The sequence below is a fragment of the Drosophila teissieri genome, chromosome 2R (assembly GCF_016746235.2).
Source record: "Drosophila teissieri strain GT53w chromosome 2R, Prin_Dtei_1.1, whole genome shotgun sequence".
Taxonomy (NCBI): Eukaryota; Metazoa; Arthropoda; class Insecta; order Diptera; family Drosophilidae; genus Drosophila; species Drosophila teissieri.
Window position 1 is genome coordinate 19,918,150 of NC_053030.1, and position 26,718 is coordinate 19,944,867.

General features: G+C 46.6%; 3 protein-coding genes across 6 annotated transcripts; all 3 read right to left on the bottom strand.

The window, feature by feature from the left end:
* Nucleotides 1-534: 534 nt before the first annotated feature.
* On the bottom strand, nt 535-3,214 carry LOC122612130 (phosphoenolpyruvate carboxykinase [GTP]). The gene is made up of 2 exons (XM_043785538.1): nt 2,900-3,214; nt 535-2,722 (listed from the first exon to the last, which is right to left on the bottom strand). The coding sequence occupies exons 1-2, from the start codon at nt 2,929-2,931 to the stop codon at nt 811-813; spliced, it is 1,944 nt and encodes a 647-aa protein (XP_043641473.1). The 5' UTR covers nt 2,932-3,214; the 3' UTR covers nt 535-810.
* A 2,610-nt stretch (nt 3,215-5,824) lies between these two features.
* Nucleotides 5,825-13,523, bottom strand: LOC122612476 (phosphoenolpyruvate carboxykinase [GTP]). The gene is made up of 2 exons (XM_043786130.1): nt 12,779-13,523; nt 5,825-7,811 (listed from the first exon to the last, which is right to left on the bottom strand). The coding sequence occupies exons 1-2, from the start codon at nt 12,811-12,813 to the stop codon at nt 5,927-5,929; spliced, it is 1,920 nt and encodes a 639-aa protein (XP_043642065.1). The 5' UTR covers nt 12,814-13,523; the 3' UTR covers nt 5,825-5,926.
* Nucleotides 13,524-14,313: 790 nt separating this feature from the next.
* LOC122613757 (sodium-dependent neutral amino acid transporter B(0)AT3) lies at nt 14,314-26,583 on the bottom strand. Of its 4 annotated transcripts, XM_043788126.1 has the most exons (10): nt 26,380-26,583; nt 21,584-21,903; nt 20,261-20,493; nt 19,621-20,198; nt 19,093-19,234; nt 18,654-19,015; nt 18,430-18,592; nt 18,167-18,370; nt 17,823-17,891; nt 17,124-17,665 (listed from the first exon to the last, which is right to left on the bottom strand). In XM_043788126.1, exons 2-10 carry the CDS (start codon nt 21,852-21,854, stop codon nt 17,660-17,662), a joined length of 2,028 nt encoding a protein of 675 aa, XP_043644061.1. In that variant the 5' UTR covers nt 21,855-21,903; nt 26,380-26,583; the 3' UTR covers nt 17,124-17,659. The 4 variants fall into 4 exon arrangements, with proteins under 4 accessions (XP_043644059.1, XP_043644058.1, XP_043644061.1 ...); XM_043788124.1 differs by lacking the exons at nt 17,124-17,665; nt 17,823-17,891 and adding an exon at nt 14,314-16,627; XM_043788123.1 differs by lacking the exons at nt 17,124-17,665; nt 17,823-17,891 and adding an exon at nt 14,314-16,630.
* Between the last annotated feature and the right edge of the window lie 135 nt (nt 26,584-26,718).

Below are 26,718 nucleotides of genomic sequence, written 5' to 3' on the forward strand. Positions count from 1 at the left end.
CCCCCGAATTCTTGGCTGCCGTTTTCCCGTTTTCCCGCCTCCCGATTCCCGTGCAGCCGAAGTGCTGGAAAAGCTCCGATGGCCGAGCTTTTCGCCGCCTTCCAGTCGCCTGGAAAGTGGAGCCGACGGGAGCCAGCGAATGCAGTGGATGGCACTGTAGTTGCAGGAGATGATTGGGAAATCATCTAGCGGTTTCAGCTTATATAATGCGAATGTTAAACAATGTATTAATTGTATTACTATAATCATATTAAGACTCTTAGTTGCGAAACAAGAGTAAATCAAGTTAAAGATGTTCCATCTTTCAGTTAAAACAATTCAAAATCACTAGTAAATCATTTATAAATCTTAAAACGCATTAAAACTTGGTTATCTGTTTAACTAATTTGTTAATAATAAATTGTTGCTAATAAATAAATCGTGCAGCCATGAAGCACGACTCACTATATTAAGCTATGCTTACTTATGTCTTAGAATGTTTATAACTTCCAAAAAACCAAGTTTCCTGTGATAAATAAATACTCATATAGGATGTAGGTTATAAAATCGTCTTGTTTTATTTTTTTGATATTTTTGTTTGTTTGTCACTACTTGCTAATCTTATAGCTGCTTATATAATAAATAGTTGGAAGTCTTCGGTTAAGAACTAGGGAAACGACTAAAAAGGGTATTGGGGTACTGGGATATAGGAGAGGATAACAAGTGGGGCTGGTGAGTATATGGGGGTCAGTAGGGGATAGCACAGTGGGTGAGCAGGTAGGTGTGGGTAGGTAAAGATGCTGCAGATGGAACGCTCCTCGATGATCCCGCTTACAGGTTGGCCACGCGGGTGGACAGCTCGTCGAGCTGCTGGTAAATGCTGGCCGGAAGATCGGCGCCCACCTGCGACTCGAAGTAGGTGCGGATCTCCTTGACCTCCTGCGACCAGAACTGCTTGGGCAGCGAGAAGATCTCCTCCACGTCCACCTTGTCCTTCATGCCATCGAGATTGAGGGCACCCTCGGCGGGAATGTGTCCAATGGCCGAGTCCACATAGCAGGATTCGCCATTGACGCGGCGCAGAATCCATTCGAGCACACGGGAGTTCTCGCCGTATCCGGGCCACATGAACTTGCCCTCGGCACTCTTGCGGAACCAGTTGACGTGGAAGATCTTGGGCACCTGGCCACGCTTCTCCATGCTCAGCCAGTGGGCCACGTAGTCGCCAAAGTTGTAGCCAAAGAAGGGTCTCATCGCGAAGGGATCGTGCATGATCACCTTGCCCTTGTGCTCGGCGGCAGCGGTGGCCTCGCTCCTCATCGCAGCTCCAATGAATACGCCGTGGGTCCAGTCCCGAGCCTCATAGATTAGGGGCACTCCGGCGGGGCGACGTCCTCCGAAGAGCATGGCGGAGATGGGCACTCCCGCTGGATCTTCCCAGGCGCCATCGATGATCGGGCACTGGGCGGCCGGGGTGCAGAAGCGGGAGTTGGGATGCGCGGCGGGCTTGCCGGAATCCTTGGACCAGGGCTTGCCCAGCCAGTCGGTGATCTGGACATTGGGCGCCAGACTGCTCTCCATGCCTTCCCAGAAGACACCGCCATCGGAGGTGGAGGCGACGTTCGTGAAGATGGTGTTCTTGAACACCGTGTTCATGGCAATGGGATTGGTCTCCATCGAGGTGCCGGGTGCCACGCCAAAGAATCCATTCTCCGGGTTAATGGCACGCAGCACTCCCTGCGAGTCGAACTTCATCCAGGCGATGTCGTCGCCCACGCACTCCACCTTGTAGTTGGCCAACGAGGGATTCAGCATGGCCAGGTTGGTCTTGCCACAGGCCGACGGGAAGGCGGCCGTGATGTACTTCTTCTCGCCCTTGGGATCGGTGATGCCCAGGATCAGCATGTGCTCGGCCAGCCAGCCCTCCCGCTTGGCAATGGTGCTGCCAATCCGCAGGGCGAAGCACTTCTTGCCCAGCAGCGAGTTGCCGCCGTAGCCGGAACCGTAGGACACAATCAGATTCTCGGCGGGCTTGTGCAGGATGATGGTGCGCTCGGGATCACAGGGCCAGGATGGCTGCTCCACCTGTCCGTTGGCCGGGGCGCCCACCGAGTGCAGGGCGCGGACGAACTCCTCCTTCTTGGCCAGCTGGCGCAGGACAGCGGCGCCCATGCGTGTCATGATCCTCATGGAGGCCACCACGTAAGCGGAGTCCGTGAGCTCGATGCCGATCTTGGAGAGCGGCGAGCCCACCGGGCCCATGCTGAAGGGCACCACGTACATGGTGCGTCCCTTCATGCAGCCGGGGAATCGCTGCTGCACTGCAGCCTCCATGTCGCTGGGCGAGATCCAGTTGCCCAGCGTTCCCTTGACGCCCTCCACGGGCGTGGGAATCGTCTCCTCCCGCCGGTCCGTGCAGATGAAGGTGCGCGACTCGACGCGGGCCACGTCCGCGGGATTGGTGCGGGCCAGCCAGCAGTTGTCGTACTTGGGCAGCGGCACAATGGTGCCCGCCTCCAGGAGGCTCTTGATGAGCATCTTGTTCTCCTGCTCGCTGCCATCGCAGATGTGCACCTGGTCGGGCTGGCACATGGCGATGCCCTCCTCCACGAACGCACGGACGCCGGCGGTCAGCGCGTCCACATTGCCATACGAGATGGGAATGCCGCGGATGTGGCTGTACAGACCGCAGTTGTCCTGGCGCAGCTTGTGCAACTGGGGCAGGCCGCACACATTGCCGGAGCTGAAGAGAGTGGAGAGGGGAGAGAGGAGGTGGGTGATTAAAATTGCAACTTAATTAACTGACTGCGAGTAGTGGGACACCAAATAATGCACTGCATTAAATATGAATTGCCATTAAAACCGCCCCATTGAATGCGTTTTGAGTGACCTCTTTCATATAATATATGTATGTACTTACATAATTTTGCTTTGTTCAATGAGCTCAGGCATTTTGTTGTTTGTGTTGTATTTTCTGAATTTCTCTCGAAAAAAAGTTTGGAATATTTTTGTTGATAGAATTCGCGTTAATGGCGTTAAATAGTTTATTTTTTGTTTTTTGGCACTTTGCTTAATTCGCTTATCACAATGTTTTATCACAATTAGTGTTCTAGTGTCGCGGACTTTGCGTTCATATGTTCTTCCACAGCTTTTTGTCAAACATCAACTTTATTTTCAGACCACTGAAAGTAGGCTTTTCACTTGATCTTTCCATTTACTCTGGCCACGAGTAACTGATGCCAACTGCTCCGATCCGCGGCCTTATATACCCGCACCCAAGCCCATCGAGGCGACTAGAACCAGTCGGCGGCCGATCGCCTCGCAAATCGGGTTTTACGATCGCCACGCCACGCCACGCCGACGAGCGAGAGGGTCAAACTCCGGACGAGCTGCTGATTGGCTGCCGGCGGAGGCTCGGCGATTGTTTTGGTTTTTCACGCATTTCAGGCGCAGCTACGTTGAGATGGGGGCTACGTTGTGATGGTGGGGCATACACACTCATTGGTATATGGGGTATGTGGTATGGGGTATGTCCCCACTTGGCAACAGCAGACTGTTTTGTTTTTGTCGAGAGCGTTTTTTCTAGTGCGTTTGCATTGATAAGCGTTTGTTGTTATTTTGAACACCCTGATATTTGCCACTTTCGCGCTGTTAATTTAATTATTCTGTTTATGATTTTAGGCGATACAAGTGTGTGCGAAAAGCCGCTGTGCGAAAATAGAAACCAGTTCACGGACAGCTGAGGCAACAACAGCAGCAGTTGTTGTTTGTTGCTCCCTGCAGCTGGGTAAATTCTGGATGAGTCTATAGCTGCACATGCAGATACAGATACATTGGCCACTCAGACAGTTAGATACATTGGCCACTCAGACAGTTAGATACATTGGTGCAACATGGGCTGCTTAGCCAGCAGACACACACACGCGCCCTCCTACGCCTGCTGACCACATGTGTTGGCCGCTCGTTTTGTTTTGGCCATTTGCCAAATCGAAAAAACTTTCGCTTATTTGCAGAATCGGTGACGGAAAATTTGTATGCTAATCCGCCCCCCACTTCCCCCCACGGCAAGCAGATGAGTTGGGGGGATCTCCTCAATTGGCCATGGCCGCCTTGGAGGCCAGCATTCGCATTCATGTGACTCTCGGGGGGCGCACCAAGAATAGCATAGATGCCCGGATGGTTGTCATGTGGCCACTCTTGTTTTTCTGTCTCTGGGGAAGGAGAAATGAAGGTGCTGCCGGTGGTGTGACTTTGCTCCCCCCCATCCAGTTTGCCAGAAGCCCCAGAATCCGCTGGAATCCACTACTCTAGGAAGAAGTTCAGCGTAAACATTCGGGAAAGTTTTCGCTTTTGTTCGCTTGTGTGCACATTTATTTTTAGCCGTGCTATTTCTAATATTAAATCAAATTGCTGCTTGCCAACTCTAATTTAAAACTCCAAGCAAACTTCAACTTCATAACAAATAAAATGTATATAATAAACAAATAAACTAAATGCAATTTTAAATAACTAAATGCCATTTTAAATAACTAAATGCAATTTTAAATAACTAAATGCCATTTTAAATAACTAAATGCAATTTAAAAAAAACTAAATGCAATTTTAAATAACCAAATGCCATTTTAAATAAACTTATGGCAATTTTTAATAAACTAAATGCAATTTTAATTAACTTAATGCAATTTAAATTAAATTTCTTATAAATAATAACAATAAACCAGCTTTCGTTGACCGCTCACTTAGCCTAGACCCAGAAGCCACTGGCGCCCAACGTCCTTGGAGAAACCTGATCAGATGGTTGTCCTTGGTCCTTAGCTCCCCCATTCCCCCTCTCCCAATCCCCATTTCCCACCTCCCCATCCCCACCCTCATTTTTGACTCCCTTTTGCGAACAGTCGAGTTTCGCATTAAATCGAATTCGTCTACACGCGTTGCCGCGATTTTCGGCTCGTTTATTTATAACTATGGACTTGTTTTTCTAGTTGGGCCTGATAATCTTCATCATCGCCGCTAATTGCTGGACCCAGACTTGGACTCGGACTCGGACTCAGACCCAGACTCTTAACTGTTCCGCTCCTGTTCCCACCTAACCCGCCCACCTGGCGCATTTCGATGATTCGGGCTTATTTGGCATGTACGTCAATAGACGATCGATTCGCTGAATATATGCATAATCAATATGCGATCGGTGGGGCAGAAGGCATTGGGGATGAGGCGACCGGGTGGGTTATCAGTGGACGAGCCTCTGAGTTCGTCTAAATATAGATCAGACCCGGATTTGTACGCTCGACCAGGAAAACTTTCCAAGGGAAAACATCGCCACGAGGATCTCTGTACTGCCTATTAACTATTTTTAGGGATTTGCTTTCTTAGCTATTTGACCTTTTTTGGTTTCCTGGCTACTTAGCTTTTTGGTTTCCTGGCTATTTGGTCTTTTGGTTTCCTAGCTACTTAGCCTTTTGGTTTCCTGGCTATTTGGCCTTTTGGTTTCCTGGCTATTTAGCCCTTTGGTTTCTGGACTATTTGGCTAGTTATCACTGTTCACCCCATAGTGCAGATCACACCACACGCTTCCAATTCAGCAATCAGTCCTTGGCAACCCACCCAAAATGGCAAATGGTCATCCATAAACATTCTTCTTTGTTTTTTTTTTGGCTTTTTCTGGCATTTATTTGCTTGTTTTCCATCGCGTCGATCTGTTGATAAGTTAGGTTAAACGGCATTATGGATTTATACGCTTGTTTACGCCAATTGCGGACGGGCCTCCGCAGGGGCGACCACTGATAAGCCGTCCAGCAGTCCAGGCCACGCCCCAAACCCAATTTCGATGGCAATCCCGTTCGCGAATAGGCACAAGTCGAATTTCGCTATAAAAATCTCGTTCGTTTCGTTTTATTTTAGGCAATAAGGGGTCTTAGATTAGGGAATAACCTATGGAACACACACATCACATGTCAGCCACACGCGCCTTCAGCTCCCTCAGCTCCGCGGCCACGGCACCTGGCAGATGGTGACCCACCTGCTCCTCGAAGTACCGCTCTATGGCAGCCACTTCCTGCGCCCAGAACTCCTTTGGCAGCTCGAACAGCTGGTCGAGATCAATGTTCTCCTTCAGGCTCGCCAAGTTCAGTGCATCCTTGCTGGGCAGCCGGCCAATGGGCGAGTCCTCGAAGCACTGCTCGCCCTCCACTCGCCGAAAGATCCAGTCCAGCACTCGGGAGTTCTCGCCGAATCCGGGCCACAGGAACTGGCCCTCGCTGCTCTTGCGGAACCAGTTCACGTGGAAGATCTTGGGCACCTGGCCACGCTGCTCCATGCTCAGCCAGTGGCCCAGATAGTCGCCAAAGTTGTAGCCGAAGAAGGGTCTCATCGCGAAGGGGTCGTGCATGATGACCTTGCCCTTGAACTCAGCGGCAGCGGTGGCCTCGCTCCTCATCGCAGCTCCAATAAAGACGCCGTGCCTCCAGTCGCGAGCCTCGTAGACCAAGGGAACGCCACTGGGACGACGTCCACCGAAGAGAATGGCGGAGATGGGCACTCCTTCGCTATCCTCCCAGGCGGGATCGATGATGGGGCACTGGGAGGCGGGTGTGCAGAACCGGGAGTTGGGATGGGCAGCCGGCTTGCCGGACTCCTGTGACCAGAGTTTGCCCAACCAGTCGGTGACTGTTACGCCCCTCAGCTGATCCTTCTCCATGCCCTCCCAGTAAACTCCACCGTCGGATGTGGAGGCCACGTTCGTGAAGACGGAGTTTCGGAATATCGTATCCATGGCTATGGGATTGGTGGCCCTCGAGGTGCCGGGTGCCACGCCAAAGAATCCGTTCTCCGGATTAATCGCGCGCAGCACTCCCTTCTTATCGAACTTCATCCAGGCGATGTCGTCGCCCACACACTCCACTTTGTAGCCCGGTAGGGTAGGTGTCATCATGGCCAGGTTGGTCTTGCCGCAGGCCGATGGAAAGGCGGCAGCAATGTAGATCTTCCTGCCCTGCGGATTGGTGATGCCCAGGATCAGCATGTGCTCGGCCAGCCAGCCCTCCCGCTTAGCAATGGTGCTGCCAATGCGCAGAGCGAGGCACTTCTTGCCCAGCAGCGAGTTGCCACCATAGCCAGATCCATAGGATACGATCTCATTTTCCGCCGGCTTGTGCAGCACAATGGTGCGTTCGGGATCGCAGGGCCAGGATGGCATCGCCTGGACACCGCTCTTGGGCGTACCCACGGAATGCAGACACTTGACGAACTGCCCATCACCAGATTGCAGATATTTTAGCACTGGATTGCCCGCGCGAGTCATGATCTTCATGGACTCCACGACGTATGGCGAGTCCGTGATCTCGATGCCGATTTTGGAGAGAGGTGAGCCCACTGGACCCATGCTGAACGGAATGACATACATGGTGCGACCCTTCATGCAGCCGGGGAATCGCTCCTTGATCGCCGCCTGTAGATCCTCTTCCGCCAACCAGTTGCCCAGCATTCCCGGTGTGGCCTTCTCCGTAACCGGCACTGTCTGCTCCTTCGAAGCCGTAGAGATGAAGGTCTTGCCTTCCACGCGAGCCACATCCGCCGGATTGGTCCTGGCCAGCCAGCAATTCTCGTACTTCGGCAGCGGAATGATGGTGCCCTTCTTCAGCATGATGCCCTGGAGCAACTTGCTCTCGCCCTCGCTGCCATCGCAGATGTGCACCCTCTCCGGTTGGCAGAGATCCACGCACTTCTCCACGTACTGTTTGACCGCCGGGGTGAGGATCTTGGCATCGCCATACTGAACGGAGAGGAAGCGACAGGTCAGGCGGATGTTCAAGTTCCGTTGTGGGGCGACCAATCTGGAAGAAGGTCAGAATCTTATTTATTCTTTGGAATAAAGTAAACTCCATGTGGTTGAATATTGGCCTGGCTAAAGATACGTTTAGGTAAAAGGGTAAATACAATTCTCTACCTATTTGTTCAGCTCATGATAACGACCTTTTCAGATACTCTACCTACAGCTGCCGCCAGTCGTACAGCCGACTAAGCGAAACGCGCACAACTGTACCCCTTTGGCGGACCTCGTAACGTGAATTTCAAATTCTAAGCGGTAAGGCACCGCCGGCGGAAAAGAGCCAGCGCCGTGAAAGAAACGAATACCAATGAAGTCCGAATACAAACAGAAAAGATACAGCCAAACTGGCTGATCAGCTGTTCGCCGTCTGGTCGTTCAGGTTTTGTTTGGGCTCCACCGATCCACAGCTCCACCGATCCAAACTCGAGAAACTGGCTCGCCGCAATTCGCACAGAGCACTGCGATTGCGGGGGGGATTGGAGTTGGAAGGGGGCGGTGGCCATAAAGGGGTCCCCAGTCGATGCAACCTTCGTGTAGCGGCCAGTCCACGTCACTTTCATTAGAAGCAGGTTCAGGCGGGGAGCTCCCCCAGACAGCATGATGCAATCTTTCATCACCTTTTCGCGGCATGAGCAACCACGGCTCTTTGTGCTCTCTGTTTTGGTTCTGCAGATAGGCCAGATAAGCGAGGAGCAGGTAGTCTGGTCGTGGAATGGAAATGGGTACGGGTATGGTTATGGGTATGGTATCTCTGCGACATGGTAACCCATGTTTCCAGCGGAAATCGTCGAGATACAAGTGTGTATACGCATTATGTCTGTGGGTCAGAAACTCGCACAGTTTTGGGTGTCACTATCACAGGCCAGACGGCTGACTGTCGGTTACATGGGGTCCAAAGTCCAGTGATCCCCCGCCTCCGACTCACCAGCGGCATAATCGCTTACACGCGCTCAGGGTTGCCCCACTTGTGACGTCAGTCGCTTGTCTGGGGAAACGTAGAAATACCCCCCGAAATAAATGAATGCATGTTTTATACTGCTTTGAAACTGCGCAGTTTTCGCTACATTCGCACCTACATATTGTAGATACTTATACTTATACCAAGCTGGCCTGGTCTACACTCGTATTAGCATAAGTTGTCTGCATGGTCGCGGCGTGTGAGGTGACTGATAAACGCCAGCGATGTCTCTTCGTGTCGCGGCTTTGCCAATTCTGGGTACTAAATAGTGGTGGATGGGCAATTAGGCAGCTTAATTGAATGAAAATGAAAACCTAATTCAATCATATTAACTGGCTTTTGTTTGGGGGCTTTATGGCCAGCGTCTGGCTTTTAACGTGGCCCATGCGTGTGAGAACTTCAGTTGCCAGCCTCGAAGGCCGTGAAACACTAGTTAAATAGTCCAACGATATTTATGACGGCACTGATATGGATGAGTGGGCAGCATATTGGCATACCGCTTGAATCCAAATCGTACCGCTTCAGTATCGCTGTTGACACCAGCAGCTAATTGTTTGAGCAGCACTCGAGTGGTCGCTTTGCTTTTGATTAGGGACACGCGCCTCAGTTGGATGCTGAAAATCCGCTGCGTATTCGAATCTATTTCGGGAGATAACAGGAATTTCTGCTGGCCTTTTCAAATGGCAACTACAGACCCTCCTCCTTCCTCCTTCCTAATGACGCCACCAATGCTGACCCTCGCAAATACCCTGCCAAGGGGCTTCACAGAATGCTCCACTACTTTGGCACAACATGAATGAGTAAGCACTTCGAGTGTATTTCCCACTTCGCAGACTTTCTCTGCTTGTTTACGCACTCATTTGCGCTTTTTATTGCAAAAAATACGCATTAAATACATTCGTTGAATTTTCAACCAGCGCGTGTTCCACTGATGTATGTGTTTGTGTCTTTTTATATGGAAAAAGAACATATCAGACTAATAATAGTACGGTGTACGAAAATGTCCCCCCCAAAAAACACTTGGCAACAGTCATGGGGGGGTGTCAGCTGATTCATCAGATTTTCCTCATCCAAAAACTGTACTTGCAGTCTGACGAAATAAACGAAAACGAGTTCCATCACAGGGTTCATTAGCCTTGCCCCTTTGCCACAGATTCAATGAAAGAACCCGCCCAGCACTCAGTATCTGAAGTTGAAGGCGAAGGGCAGCCACAATCTGCGGCTTATCAGCTGGAATTATATCAGTAGACAATCGAGGGGTGGGGGCGACAGTTTTATGGATACTTAAACCAGAGATGGGATACTTATTCATAAAGCCCAAACAAAGCCGAAATGTGAGCTGGAAATTGTCAAATTACATGTGAGCTACTCAAAGTTACTGTGACGTTAAGTTTGTTTAGAGGAAAATCTCTTATCAGATGCAAAGTTTTCCGCTAGCAAGATTATTATTCGTATCGTCACAAGTAAACAGACTATTGCACACTCCTAGTGAAACTCTTGTTTTTATTATTAATTAAATATTATGTTTGAAAACAACAAAGAACACAATGCATGAGTAATCCCATTACACTGGTTTCCTTGTTCTTAAAAATACCTTTGTTGCCATAAATTCCTTCTCGCAATAAACTGCGCAGAAAGTGCGGCGGGAAATTCAGTGTGAACTGGATTTTACGGCACCCAGTCCCGAGGATGTTTTCTAAGTACTAATAGAATGCTGTTGTAGAGCGCTCATTACCGCATATCAAAGTCCACAGAGTGGCAGCGACTAATTTCGTATTTTGTTTACCGACTGATAAGCGATTCCAGACTGCCCACGCTTCCATATACGAATACATAGTACCTACGCGTAGATTAAAGTGTTCCACGAGTGCTATACTGTGTATAAGGTAATGGTTGAATGCGGGTCTGTGTTCTGTCTGGTTTATTCCAACAGTTACATGGAGTGGAATCTACTTACTTGCGAAAGCATTGAAATTGGTTGCAAACGGCTGATTTAATGAATGAAATGATTCATTTTTGTGGAGGAAATGCAAACAAATCGTCATTATATTGGGGGAATCTTATCTGGAAGTTTCTGGGAATTCTGGGAAATTGTGGTAAACAAACCATTAACTGATTGTAGGTAATCGTTAGCAGACTATGAGCCTCGTTTCCTACATTCAAATGTTCAGCTGATCGATGGGGCCTTCCAGAATGGCGCGTGGGTCTTTCAGCCGATAAGCGGAATTAACCTTAATATGTTTAGGGAATTGTTTTTATTCCTCGCCTGCATAAGCAATGCTATTTGCTTTGGCAAATTCGCCAACGGGGGCTCGGCCTGAAAAATAGATTCAGAGGCTCGCGTCGTCAACAATAATATTATTCGTTTTGTTTTTACTTCACCGACGCGTCGTCGCAGTATCTAAAGGTTATCATCAATGGCAGTTCCATGAAACGAAAAAGTATCTATCGGATACTTGCAGCCTATATATACAAGTACTACACTTTAGTGTTACTTGCGCTGCAATTGGCCTACAAGTGGGTGGGTTTGTGGGCCAAAAAGAGGCTCCAAAACACGCCACCCCACGAAAACAGAAGCCAAACGTAAAAACAGTCAACAGGCGGCGACGAGTGCGAGGCGTTGTTGCTAAGCGGCCTCAAAAACCCATACATGCAGCGCTTTGTTTTTATTTTGCCCGCCTAATGGCACACACACACATGCACAAAAGAGAGGCAGAGCCAGTTGGACAACTTGTCCGCGATCGCACACACACACACACAGCCGCACACGCCGAGAAAACGAGTCAAAACAAAACTGCAAGAATAATAAAGAGCATGTTGGTGCAGGGGAAGGGGGGTGGATGGGGGAAGCACTGATAAAGAATGAAACAAAGGAGAAGGCGGCAATCGCAAAGCTTTTCATTGAACAAAACGTTTGGCGAAAAAAGTGTTGCATAAACAAAGGCGCAGCCGGAGAACTTCTACGGCTTTGTCCACTCACCTGTCGCCTGAAAGTAGGCAGTAAAAGTGCTTCAGTGCCACCGCAAAGCAGAAATATTCAACGAACAACGCCTAAGCTACAGTGCACTTTAAGAAATAAGTTACTGCCAAGTGTAAATAAATACAAATAGAATTTAAAATATTATTCATATTTTACTTGAAAATATTGAGACGAGCTGAGTACGAATTGTGTACTGAAAGTATTATACTATTGAAAGACAGACGAGCTTTTGCTGAGAGAGTATCTCTGTTACGCATGCAAATACCCCCAACCACCAAGAGATTAAGAATACATGGCATCCGAGTGCAATGATCTGGGGAGCTTATAGATGACATTAACATTGATGGCGGTGCTCTTGGGGGTCATTTTGCCACTTGTTTACATGAATGAAAGTGTAACGGACGCTTTGCGGCTGGCAGAGCGTGGAATTTTCCCGCCACGCGATAAGAGTGACTCAATACTATTAGTACGGCATTTTAGTTGAGGCAGGTAAGTTACTAGGCAATGGCATCTGCTAAGTCGGGTTAACCTTAGGGCTTGTAATCCAAGTAGACGGCTCAGTGCTATTAGGCGATTTGAAATACCCCGTTGGTTAGAAATGGTGGGTGTATTGGTTTGATCGAAAACAACTTGGTTTCAAAATAAGTCATTCAGTAATATGATGAGATGACTCGCAGTAAATGCAAATCGGTATGAAGCAAACTGATACAATATCCTAATGATTTGTATTTTTTTCAGTGTGAAGATTCCCCTCAGATTAAAGCCTTTAAAGCGATTAGATTAATTTCTGTCAAAAAGTGAGTTCCGACTGAAATAATCCTTATATCTAAAGTTAATCAGCTGTTGAAAGAAACACCTCATAATAGGAATGCCTGCTTGCTTTCTAAGTGCTACACGGTATTCGGCAGTCTAGCTCACTTAAGTTAATGGATCTACCACTCGACTGCAAGCTGTTAAAGTATCCCTTTGGGGTTTCGCCACCCTGGAATGCCGCCAATCCGGCATTCGCAAATCCAAATCCCATTAGACTCACCCGCATCGCAGCAGCTGCGCGCCTTTGAGCAGCATTCTGTCACCTGTTGTTCGCGTTGGCTTTCACTTTCTTATTTTGCCCGCTAATAGTCGTACTCTTGGCAGCCAATGCAATTGCAATTTTATCTCCGCCTTAATCAATTTATTGCGCTTCGTTTGGCCGCAGGGCTCCCTCTGTTAATTTGTTGAAATTGCCGAGCTAATTTGAATTTATCTCAGCCGCGTCTGCAATGCACTCGGATGTCTCTGGATGTCTCTAGATGTCTCTGGCGCACTTGTTGCGCTTCGGTTACAGCTGCAGCTACGCCAAAAGATTATGTTTCGGACTTGGATTCGGATTCAAATTCAGATATAGCGGAGCACTTGTTGCTGCTCTGGCACAACGAGCCAAACTGACTTTATGCGGCACTCGCTGCGCTCAAGTAACATGTGTGCGCAGACGGCAGCCAGCCGAGCATTTTGCCTGGGTCTCAGCTCCGTTCCGTCGCTCTCATATGAGAACGATCCCATCCGATCCGATCCGATCCTATATTCGATTCGATTCGATTCAGTTCGATTCGATTCTTGCCGCTGAAGCATATGGTGTATATGCTTTGCTTTCCCTCTGATAAGATAAGACCACACACTCTGCGGCCGTTGCATTTGGGGCTTGTGCTACGTGCCGCCCACTGCATATTCAGCAGGTGGTGGGGAAAAGCTCACCAGGGGGGTGGGTGGAGGTAGGATTGGGCTTGGAAAACTCGGAAAACACGCCCCCCTTTTGGCAAGCTTACCGGTCTGGCTGGTCCGCGAACCTATTTTGCAATGTCTGCGCTGTTATCACACCAACTCTGATTACTCCATCGCTGAGCTGCCGCTCTACACATTTAAAAGTACAAACAAAAAGTTGTGACATAAAAAACAAATTATATAAAAAAATCAGGTAAAAAGTAGTTCACTGGATTCCTATTGTTATACCATTCTTTATTTGAAAATACTAACATATTATTATTTAAAGTGCCTTGCATATTTTGTTTCAGTGCCTATTCTCTTGCAAATTACCTGCTCTTACCCTGCACTTTTCTTATCATTTTGGCCATATCGTGTGGCTTCCATTTGGGCCATATCGTTTTACTAGTGCTAGTACTATAAACATAGACCAGCGGCATTTACGATGCTGGTTTCCAATAAAACCACTAACCGAAATAGCCACTTTTGAAGGTCGTCCCATGCAACTCCTTTTTTGAAGCCATTTGAGGCAGACTGACTCTGGGAGGGGCCTGACTTCTTTAATCAGATGAAATGAAATCAAAACATAACAAAAGAAATCGAAACTTTCCCCTGGGTGATAAGCGTAATCGCGAATTGTTAGCTCGCGGTCCAAGGTGCTTTGACCAGGGGGCAGCAAACCAAATACAAAATATATTATTCCATCAGAAACCCATAAAAGAATGAAGATTCGTCTGCCGCGGATTAAACGTGCCAGCTGTGGTACAGTGGTACAGTGAAGCCCCCAGAGGTAAAACCATAACCAGAATTAAGAACACCATGAACTCCTTTTGCTCTTCTTCAACTTAACGCACTAATCATGAAATATGTTTATTAATAATAATTTCTTGCGTACGGTACAATAATGTTTCATATAAGTATTCTTCACGTTGCAGTGTCTGTTTTTTAATACATTCAAATTTACACGAGTCCGGGTCTTTAGCACTACGACAATAATTGATATACAATATTAATAGTAGAGCTAGGTATATAGATTATTATGTACTGTATATATATAGATTTAATGTTCGTATATTTAGTGGCGTAAACAAGTAAACTATACAATTAGGCTTGGTACTATGTATTTGGTTTCGGTTTCGGTTGCATTTGCATTGCGAGGATTCGACTTTATTCATGGATAATATGGATAAGGTGGGGGAGGGGCAACTAACTGTTTGGGGGGCCTCTTACTTTAGAATTGTGTAAACGTACATTTATATAAATCTGATGGCTAATCGGATCCTCGATTGGAACTGCTTTTGATTGGCGGTGTACAAAATGGATACAAATCTCCCACAAAAAAATAAAAAACAAGATATAAATGGAAAAATTCCTGCTCTGCTATGGGGAAATCAACCACGTCGATGACTACAAATCTCTCTAAACTCGACGGGCCATTTATCATAAGTATATTTCTATATTTGTCTTATTGTCTTCAACGTTCTGTCGTCCGTCCTTTTGCATTGACTTTGAGTACTTCGAAATTCCATGTGTTTTGATTCAGTTGTCAGTTTTCGGTTTTTAGTTAGCATTTTTCATTTAGCATTTTTCAGTTAGCATTTTTCATTTTTCAGATATCAGTGTTGCACTTGCCTTTGCCTTACCGCAATAAGAGAAAGTTTGGGGGGGAGGGTATTGTGTGATAACCATTTTGCGGAAACCGAATCGGAAAGATGGAAATATGGAAAGGACTTTCTTTGTAGGTATCCTGTGCAGTGAACTGAAGTAAACAATGGGGTGCCGCTTAACAACTAGTTAAATATTAAACGCTTTATGGTTTCCCTTCTTCGATAGAACTTTACAACCACTAAAACTATTCACAGCAGTTTATAATTCTCGATTTGTTATTTTGTTTAGCTCTGTCAGTGTGGGAAAATACTTTCTTTTTGTGTGGTTTTTCAACGGGGAAATAGTTCAGAGTGGGTGAGTCATTGGGGGATAGTGGATGAATAGTCTTAACAGCTAAACATTGAGGATATTATTTAGAATATCACACATTCCATGTATCATTCTCTAATCGGTATTAGTAAGTATAGGTATTTGTTTAACTCAACTAGAACTCGAAGTGTTAATATTGTGTCTCAACGCTCTTAACCAGTTTTTTAAAAGTTTAAAGTAATTGTAAATCGTGTAACTCCTTTTAGATTACATACATACATATATTAGTTGTAGGTCTGTTGAGTTCTACTTGAGGTTCAAATAAAAACGGCAGATCTCTACTAAAACTAAATGTTGAGTTTAACTCGTTGGAAATGCGCTGGCTAAGTCGACTATAAGCGTTTGCCGTCGAAGAGCTTTCTCCGGAGGATGGGGGAAATTGTGGGGGTTTGTTGGGGGATTTTGGGGTTGGGAGTCGGAAATACTTTCAGTTTTGTGTGTTCGAGTGTCTAAGGGTAAAGCTTTAAGCATTCCAACTAAATGCTACATAATCGAATTTAAACCATTTGCAACCCGTTTTAGATAATACCTATCCTCCTCCTCCTGCGGCACATTGTACTCGTACACTGTTTTGTTAAATTTAGTTTAGTTTTGGGCTTAGTTCAGTTAGTGTTAAAATACGATTTAACAATTTTAGTTACGCACTCGAATGCAATTCTTCGGCTTACTCGGTTTATTCTGGTAATTACTTAGTTTAGTTTTAAATTAAGTTAAAATACTTATAGTAAATATTTATAAATGTTTGCGCTCAGCTCGGCACGCACCCATCTTACCGCTCGTCTCAGTTAAATTGGTATTTCACTTGCCATTTTGTATCGGTTCACACCTGGACCTGTATCTGCATCTGTTCCTGGACATCTACCTGTATCTGTATCTGCATCTGTATCTTTATCCGTATCTTTTGCATCCGTTTCTATATCTGCGCCAATTGGGGAGTGGGGCTGTGGCTGTTCTAGACATCGTACGCATCCTTCTTGTAGTTGTTCTTTCTGCTTGTTGGCACATTTAGCACGTTCGATGTCTTGGTTGTTGTTGTCGGCCGCATCATCATCATCCGCATGGTCATGGGCTTGTCCTCCTCCTCGTCGTCGGAGAAATCGCTCTGGGTCTTCACATGACCACCCAACGCCGGACCGCTGAAGTCGTTCTCGTCATCCTCGTCGTCCTGCTTGGAAAAGGGGGATGGGAATAAGGTTGAAGGGTGTCTTCAATATGTCAGACATCAAATGGGCGGACAGAGTCCTCTAGGAAATCAAGAACTTCTTACGAAATTATAGTACATAAATCAAATGAGCTGACACCACGCTGCGTATACTTGATATTCTACACAAGCTCAAGCGAAAGCTCTCTACACGAAAGCAGAATTTGTAAATTAACACTACTTGAAGTTCACTGCAACTGTACTGTAGATGTAAAGTATATTTACATTACATGTATGTTTCAGTGGCGGATTTTGTATGTGTTCTTGGCGGCCTTTTTAAGTGTATTTTAATTTTTATGAATGTAGCTTTAATCTCATAAAATCCGCCACCGACTTATGTGTTGCATTTAAGGTTTTAACCATACTAAAAGTATTTAAACAATTAACAAACAAACGAACGAACCAACAAACAAAATGTAAATGGACAGATTTTGGTTGTCTCCCTGTTACATTACCTGCATATTAGCCACGATCAGCCGCCAATTGGGTGTTCTATATGTCCACGAACTGCCTAAATCTATGTACACTCATTGCCCTACTCCTGCTGAGCCTTCAAGCGATTTTGCTAGTCTTTTCCCTAAACTTAGGTTGTGTAAATAATTGTTCAGGCCTTAACCGGTTGGTTTGAAAGATCTATTTGTTTGCTATTGTTTGCTAGCTACGATTAATTGCTGTGCGTTGATTAGTTCTTTGTGGTATTGAGTACAGGTAATTGCTTGCTAACCGAGGATGAGCAATTGGTTTCTACTTGAGTCGAGGCACATCCTTAGTGTTTTCGGTTTTCTCGGTTTTACAGGGTGCTCAATGTTCGGTGTTTCGTGTTTCTGGGCCATGCGAAGGGCATTAGTGAACTAATTTTAGAGCTATCCTAGTTTTAACTGGCTGCTGATTTCTTTGGGGTTCTCTAAGACTTGGCGCTGCACTTAGGTTCGTATCCATGGCTTCGATTTCGATTTCGTGTTTCTGGTTTGGATTCGGATTCGGTTTCGGTTCGTTCTAATTCTAACATTGACCAATGAAATGTGGACACGGGAGCACAGGGAAAGAAGAGCAGAGAATCGTGTGATTAGCTTTAGTGTATTCAGAGATGTGCAGGTGACGGGATCGGGGTTACTGGAGTGGGTTTTAGCCTTTCTTGCCAGGACGAGGCACAACTTACTTCAAAGTCTCCAATTGTGAAGCGTGTCGCCGCTAGTGAATCTTGCGGTGGCATATCCGGACTCATATTCTGTACGACAATGAGCGTGAGTTTTTGGTAATGTATTCGGTTATTGGATGTAAGCATTGTCAGATAGGAAAAACAAGCGCAAGAGTGAGGAATTTTCGTTAGGTGAGAGAAAGACACAATTAGTCACACGTACGTATGTATATATAGACCAAAAAGAGAGAGATGGGCGTAACCTTAGCCTAACAACACAACAAATGTTACAAAAGAAAGCTCAAATCGACACTGAATCGAATCGAAAGTGTTGCCAATCGATTTGAGCACGGATCTGCACTTACATCGTCATCATTGTCAATCATCTCCTTGGTGGAGGCGGTTGTCTCGTTGCGCCGTATCGATCCTTGGTGGATATCGAGGTCCACCTTCAGGCACTGGAAGCTGCGCATGAGGAACACGATGGGCATGGGCAGGACGCCAGCCAGGATCATGGACAGTGCGATGGCCATCACCCAGTTGGGGTAGCTCTTCTGCTCAATCATGCCCTGTAATTGGATAAAATCCCATTTAGTCAGGATCTAAAGAAGAGTGTCAAGCTACGTACCAAATCGGCATTCCAAGCACCGTAAGTGGGATTCCTAATGACCATGAAGACCACTGAGGATACCAGGATGCAGACCATGATGACGGGACCAATGTACCGCCAGGTCCACTGCCAGTAGCGACCAGGTCGGTAGCCAGTCATCTGGTAAATGTCCTCTGTGAAGCTGTAAGAGAATATCGTTAGCATGTTGCCAAACTTCTCCAGTAAGTAAACCCAATACTCACCGCTCGTGTCCGTAGATAAAGATGACGGCTATCATCTCCATCAGGGCCACCACGACGAGGCCAATGGTGCCGGCGAAGGAGTCGAACATCTTGAGCCAGTACTCCCCGGCACCTGTGCAGAAGATGAAACCGACAATGAAGCAGAAGAGACACACCACGCCAGTGACATGCTGTTTCTTAACCCGCTTGATAATGTCAATGTCGAAGAGGGTGCACAGCATGCCCTCCAGGATGCCGATCTGCGATCCCAGTCCCAGCGACAGCAGCATGGTGAAGAAGAGCACGGCCCAGAAGGGAGCGCCGGGCAGCTCCACGATGGCCTGGGTGAACACGATGAAGGCCAACCCAGTGCCCTCAGCAGCCTGCATAGGAAGGACATACACAATGAGAACCTCCAGACCATGGATACCAAGGAGCCCCCCATCCAGACAGTACTCACATTGTCCAGTTCGTGGGCCAAGCTGCACTCGCTCAACTGCAAACGGGCAAACTCAGAGGCATTCAGTAGATTCATGGCTGGTTCATAGCCCTGTGTGTCATTCAGGCCCAGCAGTTTGTTCTTCACCAGGATTTCCGTGTTACTGGGGCGAGGCAAAATAAAAATAAAAAGGAAGAATGAATAAGCAAACTATGAGCGAACCAGTTGAAGTCGGTTAGAACCCGATGTGGATGTGGATGTGGCAGTTCAAGAGCAATTGTGCATAACTCAACGTGGGTCCGTTAATTGATGCAAATTGACAGACACGACCGCGATTCCATATATCGATTCGAATATCAATGGATGGGCGCAGAGATACACCCACCGAGCACCGGCATTTCATTGATACGCAAATAGAACAAAAGACAAACAGTTGCCCTACGCCGGTTACAACTGGTCAACTGGTCAGCATATTGATGACCCCCACCTAACATAATGGACGCGCATCCACTGATGCGTGCCACCCACTGCCGCTCCCCATCGACTCACCTGGCTATACAACGGTCCACATTGACGGTGGCCTTGAAGCCCAGAATGGCAAAGATGACCACACTCGCGTAGATGGCCGTAACCGCATTGCACACGGACACCAGGAGCACATCCCGCACACAGTTGTTCTTGGGCGTGTTGTAGCTGCCGAAGGCGATCAGAGATCCGAAGGCCAGGCCAAAGGAGTAGAAGACCTGGGTGGCCGCGTCCAGCCAAACCGTGGGCTCCAGTAGCTTTTCCACCTTCGGCGTGTACATGTGCATCAGTCCGGCGCCCGCGCCTCGCAACGTGATGCCGCGAATGAAGAAGATGGTCAGCACGATGTAGGGGAAGAGCGAGGTGAAGTAGACCACCTTGCCGGAGCTCTGGATGCCCTTCATCACGATGAAGAAGACGATGGTCCAGGACAGCATCAGGCAGAGCACGATCCACCACTTGAGGCCGCCGGGCTCATCCATGGACGGCGCCGCATCCAAGGTGGTGCGGTACCAGAAGTACGTCGTCTCCGAGGATTTGGCGCACTCCTCCAACTCAAAGCCGGTGCCGTTCAAGGGGCAGGATGACCACGGCAGCGGATACTAAATGGGTAATTCAATAGTTTAGTAAACATATTTGTTGTGATTCCAAAGAAAGCACTGACGCGAAAACTGTTGAAGAGGTAGAAGAACACCCACGTGATGATCACGTTGTAGTAGAGAGCCACGAAGAGCGTCACTATGCACGACGAGATGCCGATGCCACCCAGCCAGGGATGGATGGTGTTCCACACACCCAGGGCACCCAATCGCATTCGCTGGCCGATGCCCAACTCGATGAGGAACAGCGGTATGCCCTCCAGTATCAGCATGACCATGAAGGGTATCAGAAATGCGCCTGCAACGCAAAAATGAAGGCTTAAGTTTACTTCTAAGTATATCTATATCTAAATATATATGTGATATATAATATGTTATGTATATATCTATTTTCTTAGTAAAAATAACTCTAAATGAAATCAACATATTTGCAATAGTTAGTTTAATTTGTTCGCTGTGCATGATTAAATCGCTGGGGGGATGTGACACAAAATCAATGAAAAGCCAGCCGGAAATTTGCATTTCTGGCCAGGTCGGGAAATATCTGGTTGGCCAACTACGAGTAGCTTATGTAGAAGAGTATGCCAACTTCGATGCCCAGTCAAGCTGTCAATTGTAATTGAATTAAAAGCTGGGTGGGCTTAAATCGCCATCAGAAATGTGCGTACACTTGCTCACCCACAGCCACCCCACCCACTCCACGCCCACTCTACGCCCACCCAAGGCCATCAATTGGGCCCTTCCGCCGTCGAATGCCAGGCAATTAGTGCACATTAAATCCCATAATGTTATTGTCAAAGCTGTGCACCTGATTAGCTGCAGTTCGTTGGCCAACTGATATTGGATATGACACATGTCGTCGAAATGGCAAGGGGGGGATTTAAGGGGGGTCCAACCAATTTAACGTTATCGCTCAGGTGACCCGTGCAGTCAAAGCGACGTTGATTTGGAATACTGCTCCAGTTCCAGTAATCCGAGGCTTAGTGCAGAATGCCAGGCAAAAGTGCACAGACCCCCAAACAATCATAACTCGCAATCGATAAGGTCTTTTTGCATACCCAACTAATAAATTAATAATAAAGTTATATTACGAAAAAGTATGCCTAAATTGACATCTTGAAAGCCAAGCAATCGAGTTTGAAAGTAAAAACATTTATGTTTCAATTTGAAAGCCAAGCAATCGAGTTTGAATTTAAAAACATTTATGTTACAATTTGAAAGTCAAGCAATCGAGTTTGAAAGTAATAACATTCATGTTTTAATTTGAAAGCATTCATGTTCAATCAATTAAAATGCTGCTTCTCCTAAACAAACTTAATTAAGTTCCATTCTGATTGATCAAGTTAAAAGCTGAATCATTGACATTGCAAATAGCATTGGATACTCACCGCCGCCGTTCTGTTGGCACAGGTAGGGAAACCGCCAGATGTTGCCGAGGCCCACCGAGTAACCGATGATGCTGAGGAAGAACTGCATCTTGCCGCTCCAGGCGGCGCGTTCCGGCTCATTGCCCGGTATGTCCACCGATTGCACGGAGTTGCGCTGGGGGGCAGTGAGCACGATGGTCACCCCATGGGTACCGTCGCCCCGTGCCCGTGTGTTCAGTGGGGCCATCTCGTGGCCGTTGCGCGGCGCATCTATGATTTTGGTGGCAGCCATCAACGTGCGGATGTAGCTATATTCCTGGCGAAGTGTCCGTGGTTACCGTCTGCGGAAAAGTGGAGCAGCCGATTATGAGAAATGCCAGGACTCGCCCCAGACCCACTGTTTGATCGATACTCCTCGAGTACGAGAGTGTGTGTGTGTGTGCTAGTGTGTGTGTGTGTGGGCTAGTGTGTATGGTGTGTGTGGAGTGTGTGTGTGGACTTGTTTGGCCATTTGTGTGGCGGTTTGTCCTTGAGACCGCTTCTAGTGGCTGCTAACTCAATTTGTGTCCTAATTGTTTGCCATTAGGCGGATACTTCGCCGGTTAATGGAAACTTTTCGCAGTTCTTTTCCCTGTCAGCTTTCGTAATTTGATTAATATGCAAATTCGGTGTAGTGCCTGGGGAACACATATGCCAAGTATGCTCATTAGTTTATTCGTAATGAAGTGTGCATAAATAGGATTGTATCTAGCTTTGCTATGAAGTTTATATAGGAATCTGTAGTATAAATCTGAAGTTTATCTTATCAAAATATACTCCTAACTAATTCTTTCTGTGTACGAATTAAGGCGCGTATGCTGGGGTTCAGAGGTTAATTAGATCCTTAGTTTCTGCAGTAAACAACGCAGAAGCTCCAAGGACTGTTTACGAGCCACTAAACCACCCCCCACCACCCTCACTCCGTCGCCAAGCGTGACTTCCTGAACCTTGTTGCTCGGTGTAGGGGGTGAGCCCAAAACTGAAGCCAACACCACAGAAGGTCGTTTTGAATTGAAAGAGCAACCAAAAACGGGGGAAAAAAAGAGCAAACTGGGGGGGTGGCATGAAAGGGGGGTATGGCAAAAGCCACGGTTCTATGTGGGCGCCATTTACTTGGAGGCTCGTCCTCTGTTGCTGACGTAGTAAATTAGGGCTAGTGAGCACACGGAACAGAGAGCCCAATGGCCATGGGTGTGTTGTTTGGGGCAGCAGCTGTGTGGCAAGAAGCAGCAATTCACCACCGCGCGAGAGAGCCAGCGAGAGAGGGAGAGAGAGCCGAAAGCTTCGTGGAGCTTTTGGCGTCCTGCCGCTTCATTGATGGCCACTGAGGGGGGAAAGATTTCCCGCAGGGGGGGGAGGGATGAAGCACACCACGCTATATATTCTCGGTCTATTCTGCTATATTTTGCGTATACGTAATGCGCTATGACGTCTTTTGATGGCTGCCTCATTTTCTCCAATTGCGTACCTCAAAAAACATTACACATTCGTGTAAATATTTATCCAGTTACACCCACAGAATGTATCTTACGGATGCGGAAAGCAAAAACCAAACCACCAGCTGCAAAGACTCCGATTAAATTGCATGGAAACGGTATGGAGCGGTAATCAAAGGACGCCAACGTGCACTTTTCCGCACTTCTTCACACTTTTCCACCCGCTGCGCTGTCTGGGGGAAAACTCTCGTCCTCCGATTGCACAATCCGATTGCTGTTACGTAAACCAGTGTGTGAAAATATTAAAGTCCTGTGATTGCTGTGCTGTTGCTTTCTGCGTCGCAGTTAAATGGATGGATGGGTGGTTGGGTGGATGGGTGGATGGGTGGATGGTTTGATGGGTGGTTCTTTTTCGCTCAATCACCGGCGTTTCTAAATAAAGCTCTGGCCAGGATGTGGCCGTGGCCCTGTCATTGGAACGGGCTAAATCACTTGGACACAGCGCAAAGTGGACTGAAACACAATGGTTTAACCATTGCCGTAGGAAATTACTCAATGAGGTCTCAAGATTACCGCTGATTGGCTGTGACAGGACCTAATTGAAGAATTGCTTATCCTGGGCTTGCATAACTCTGAGCGCCAGAATAGAAATCCCATCTGTGCTGAATTTAAATGAATGGAAATTTACCAAGCCAAATGACGCTACCCCAATCTCACACACAGGTAGAAAAGCTTGGGTCCTGGGCGCAAAAAAAAAGGACAAACACAATTGCGTCGTGGCAAAATTGTAAAAACCCATCAAAAAACAAAAGTTCATCCCCTTTGAACTCGCGGACTAGAAGAAACGTATTTAAAGCTCATTGCCAGTAAAGGTGAACTGCAAATAGCTCGCAAAGGCAGAAGTACCAGCTAGTATTGAAAGTATAGTATAATAGTAGTTGGTAGTGAAAATAAAACAAGTAGGCGAATCTGCTGACATGGCGTGCTGCAGGCTAAATCGATAAGAACGGCTTCGCTGGTAAGGTGGAATCCAGGGGGAGGGCCAGCTGTCTTTTCCTATTTCTGCATAAATCATGCAATTTGATTGCCATTGAAATTCACTCTGTTTACGCAATCGATTTTGCACATTTTATTGGCCTTTTGTTTACGCCACGCCACTGCGAATGAATTCGCTGCCCATTTAAATTTGAAATGCCAAACTAATATACCCATATTTGTGGCTATTTTCGGAACCACATTCACTCAATAAAAAAAAACAGAGCGGTGTTGCGCAACTTGTTCGCTGGCTGTAGCTGTGGCTGTGGCTGCTGCCAATATGCACTTTCTGCCCTTTGGCTCTTGGTAATTGATTTGGCCATCGTTTGGCGCCAAGGCGCGAACTACGCCGAAAACTCTGCGAGGACAATTGGCCCACCCCCTAAAAACACCACCCACAAACCACCCAAAAGCACATCCACACTTCCGTTTCCGCTTGACCTTGATGCACGCCACTGTGGATTTTCGTGAAACTTTGCAGGCACTTTCAACTTCCAACAGACAATGGATTCCGCTGATAGGTGTCGAAGTGTCGAATTACTTTCCCAAGCCCCATTTTCGATTGCTTACGCTGGCTAAACCTTGGTCAGCTGCTGCTCGAAGAATAGAAGGTTTGTTTTGCAAAATCATTATGTAAATAAACGCAGTCGACGCTCTTATGCAGAAGTGCGGAAAGTTTCCACAGATTATTATTGCATTTGAAGCCCAGTTCTAGGTCTTTGAGTAATCTATAGGTGTATAACACGAGTGTTTTCCTATCGTTGAAATTAAACACTGCACAAAGCATGGCCCTTAAAAATACAATTCTAGTTTTTAAGTAAGCCTAAAAGGCATGTCCACGTTTTAGGTAAAAACTGTTTAAAAGGCATGTTTTAGTTAAAAACTGATTAAAAGGCATGTTTACGTTTTAGTTAAAAACTGTAAGCAAAATACTGAGTAAAAATATGTTTGAGTGCAGATATTGCCCTTATATCAAACGCTTGGCACTATTTCAATTTTTTAAAAATTTTACATTAAATAATAGCTTTTGAAAACTGAATAAGCTAATCAAATGTGAGTTAAAAACTCTACAAATTAGCTAAGTAATTGCAGGGCGTGGCGAAGCGTTTATAATCCTTTGTGCGACTTAACCTTTTGCCCCACGGAAGCAATCGATAAGACGCAAGTGTTTCACTCCCAGCCCAGGCACAACATTAATTTTGCATCAAACAAAGTCAGTTGGGCCAAAACAGGCGGACTCGTGCACTTGTCTGGCCGAGAAGATTGCCAAAAGAGCAGTGTACCAGTGTGACAGTGTATCCTATATGGACCATGTGTTAGCCCATTGTACATATTCAACTTTCGCTCTCACCCTAGAGCGAAAGAGATGGCAGTAGAGGGTGTGGGAGAGAGAGGGAGTGAGAGAAGGGAGGAAGCGAAGTGCAATCGGACGGGCACAAAGTTCAATTCCTTGTGCTACCCACTAAATTTTGGCACAGCATCAACTGTTGGCCTGTTGAGGTCGATGGGGAGGGTTGAGCTTTTTTGGCCCAAAACATCCCCTCGGCCAATGCCATTGCCAGCCCCAATGCCTTCTTTTATCACAATCTCCAAGAGAAAGAGAATGTCACAACGAAATGGATGATTTAGGATGTTGTATCTTTTTAAGGCTATCTGAACCCTTTCTCGAAAATATTAACCATATTCTTCAAGTGAAATTGTTTTAAATTATTAAATTAATAAACAATCTTAGTTCATTTTGAAAAGTGTTCTTTAGAAAAGGTTGTGTGCTTTTAGTTTGAACAGCGTAAGTGAAAGCAGCCAACTCAAGTGAAATCGCTTAACGAAATCAAATTAAAATTTTTGTTTACGCTGGCGTTTCAGTCAAGTGATTAAACGTTGAATGTGTAGCGATGCCAAAATCTGAATTTGTTTCCCATGTTCGTACAACGTACTATATATAGTAGTTTATGTCAACGTGCAAAGTTGAATGTATGGCAGAATTGTTGGCACTTTGTTGGTTTTTGGAATGCGAATTCGCTGTAAATGCACAAAAATGCAGATTTCGATTGGCGCTAAGGGCACGAAACAAATGAAATTAACATAAAGCTAAGTTCACTGTTTTCACGAAAGTCCACGTGCATCCCCAACCTCGAGTTTCACTGACACAGCTCCCAAGATAAAGAGAGAGCGTCAGAGAGTCTGTCCTGAGAGAGATAGAGAGAGAGAGAAGGACAGGGAGGGAGTCCTTTTGGCATGTGTGTGTGTGTGTGTTAGTGGGCAGGACACGTCAGGCAGAAAGTTTCGCCTCGCTTTCTTGTTCCGTACCAAAGTTTGTCTTGGCTGTGGGATTTCAAATTTCCAGACTGCTCTGAAGCGGATTTCTCACACACACACACTCGCGCGCTTTGGAAAATCACTGAATTTCGCTGATTTCCGCTTTAATCCAGGTAAACGCTCGATATCAATTTCGTTCGACGAATTTCAGCGTTTTTCACACGGAGCTTTGCTCGATTTTCACGACCGTTGATTTGTGCTTTCCGTTGTAAACTGAATCCAAATCGCTTGGCGCCGCACTGCGAAGCTCGCGAATCGGCATGGTGTATTTGAATCGGTGGTGAACTAACCACCACCAGTGCAGGAACATCCACTACACTCACATAAACA